At 31.0% G+C, this 1,659-nt stretch overlaps 1 protein-coding gene across 2 annotated transcripts in view; it reads left to right on the forward strand.

Annotated features, from left to right (window-relative positions):
* Positions 1–1,659, forward strand: part of LOC111776281 (DEAD-box ATP-dependent RNA helicase 5-like) — a 6,893-nt gene that overhangs the window by 2,830 nt on the left and 2,404 nt on the right. The window contains exons 5-10 of one of the 2 annotated variants that reach the window (XM_023655693.1): positions 278–356; positions 512–597; positions 678–734; positions 821–888; positions 1,195–1,263; positions 1,384–1,477. In XM_023655693.1, the coding sequence (XP_023511461.1) occupies positions 278–356; positions 512–597; positions 678–734; positions 821–888; positions 1,195–1,263; positions 1,384–1,477 (453 nt within the window). The remainder of the gene's footprint in view (positions 1–277; positions 357–511; positions 598–677; positions 735–820; positions 889–1,194; positions 1,264–1,383; positions 1,478–1,659) is intronic. The other variant, XM_023655694.1, reaches the window with a different exon arrangement.

The raw sequence follows: 1,659 nt of genomic DNA on the forward strand, positions 1-1,659 counted from the left end.
AAAAAAAAAAAAAAAAAAAAAAAAAAAAAAAAAAAAAAAAAAAAAAAAAAAAAATCAAGGGTGCACCGTAAGGACATTGAGCAGCTATGAACAGTGCGCATGCAATCTTTAATTAATTTTTTTTTATTATTTTACAAAATGACTTTGAAAGAGAATACTGATTAGTGATAATATATTTTGTTAGGTCCATCCTATTATCTTGCTGTTGGTTCGATGATAATTCTTTTACCAATTCTGTTATGTAAGCCTATTAATAAGACAGCTTAACTTCTTGTAGGTCCTTGATGAAGCAGATCGAATGTTGGACATGGGATTTGAACCAGAAGTGCGCTTTATATTAAGCCAGACTTGTAAAGGTTGAGATATTTGGTCTTCATTTGCACTGTCTTTGTTTTACTTTTTGCTCAATCATTCTCTCACATTTCTTAATGACTGTTATATTAAGTTTGCCTCTACAAGTCTGAAAATTTGTGGTGTTATGCCCTCATATTAAACTCTAATTCTTTTGCAGAACGCCAGATGGTTATGTTTAGTGCTACATGGCCTCTACAAGTTAATCAATTGGCTCAAGAATTCATGGATCCTGACCCAGTAAAGGTGTGCACATTTTGAAAGTACTCAATTATATCCTAATTTTTTTTTCTTTAACTTTTTAAGGAGCTAGTATTTTATGACAGGTTGTTGTAGGTTCAGAGGATTTGGCTGCCAATCATGATGTCATGCAAATAGTTGAGGTATATCTGTCATATCCAGATGAGCTTTGGGCATATATATATTAAACTAAATAGAGTTAATAATCGTTAATCATTGACATGGATAGGTTTTGGATGATCGATCACGTGATAATCGCTTAGTGGCTCTGCTTGAAAAATACCATAAATCTCAAAGGTATTTACTCCTTTTAAGAATATGAAATTATTCTAATTAATGATTTGTTATTCTATTACATTGGTTCGTGTTAGACATTTGTATTTGTTGTTTAATCTCACTGTTAGACAGTTTTTCATGGGAGGAGGGTGAGTGGCTAGGGATTATAAACTCGGGAATCTTTCAACCCAATAGTAAACAAGGACTCTGAATTGGGGAGTTATTTTATTTTCAAACACCCAATTATTTGATTCCCTTTTAACGTCCTAATTATACATGAGCATTGGAGAATAATTGTTTGGCACTAAAGAGTTATTTTCTTTTCAGGAACAGAGTATTAGTTTTTGTCTTGTACAAGAACGAAGCTTCACGAGTTGAAAACATGCTTCAGAGAAGGTAATAATATTACATCGTAGTATGTTGGGATCAACAATTTTGTCTCTTCTCTAGATTCAGGACATTATTTTTACTTTTTAATGAATGATCTCTCTCTTTCTGCCTGTTATTATTCTCTAGGGGTTGGAAGGCTGTTTCTATACACGGTGATAAAGCACAAACTGAACGCACAAAAGCACTGTCATTATTTAAAAGTGGAAGCTCTCCATTAATGGTATGCATTTGCAAATAGTTGTTCCTTCAACTGTTTCTGGCTATTTTGATATTGTCACAAGGCTCTTAAATTTGATCTCATCATGGTTCACTTTTTTTTTTTTTTTTTTTTTTTTTTTTTTTTTTTTTTTTTTTTTTTTTTTTTTTTTTTTTTTTTTTTTTTTTTTTTTTTTCTTTTTTTTT

This window comes from Cucurbita pepo, chromosome LG15 (genome assembly GCF_002806865.2).
Source record: "Cucurbita pepo subsp. pepo cultivar mu-cu-16 chromosome LG15, ASM280686v2, whole genome shotgun sequence".
Lineage (NCBI taxonomy): Eukaryota > Viridiplantae > Streptophyta > Magnoliopsida > Cucurbitales > Cucurbitaceae > Cucurbita > Cucurbita pepo.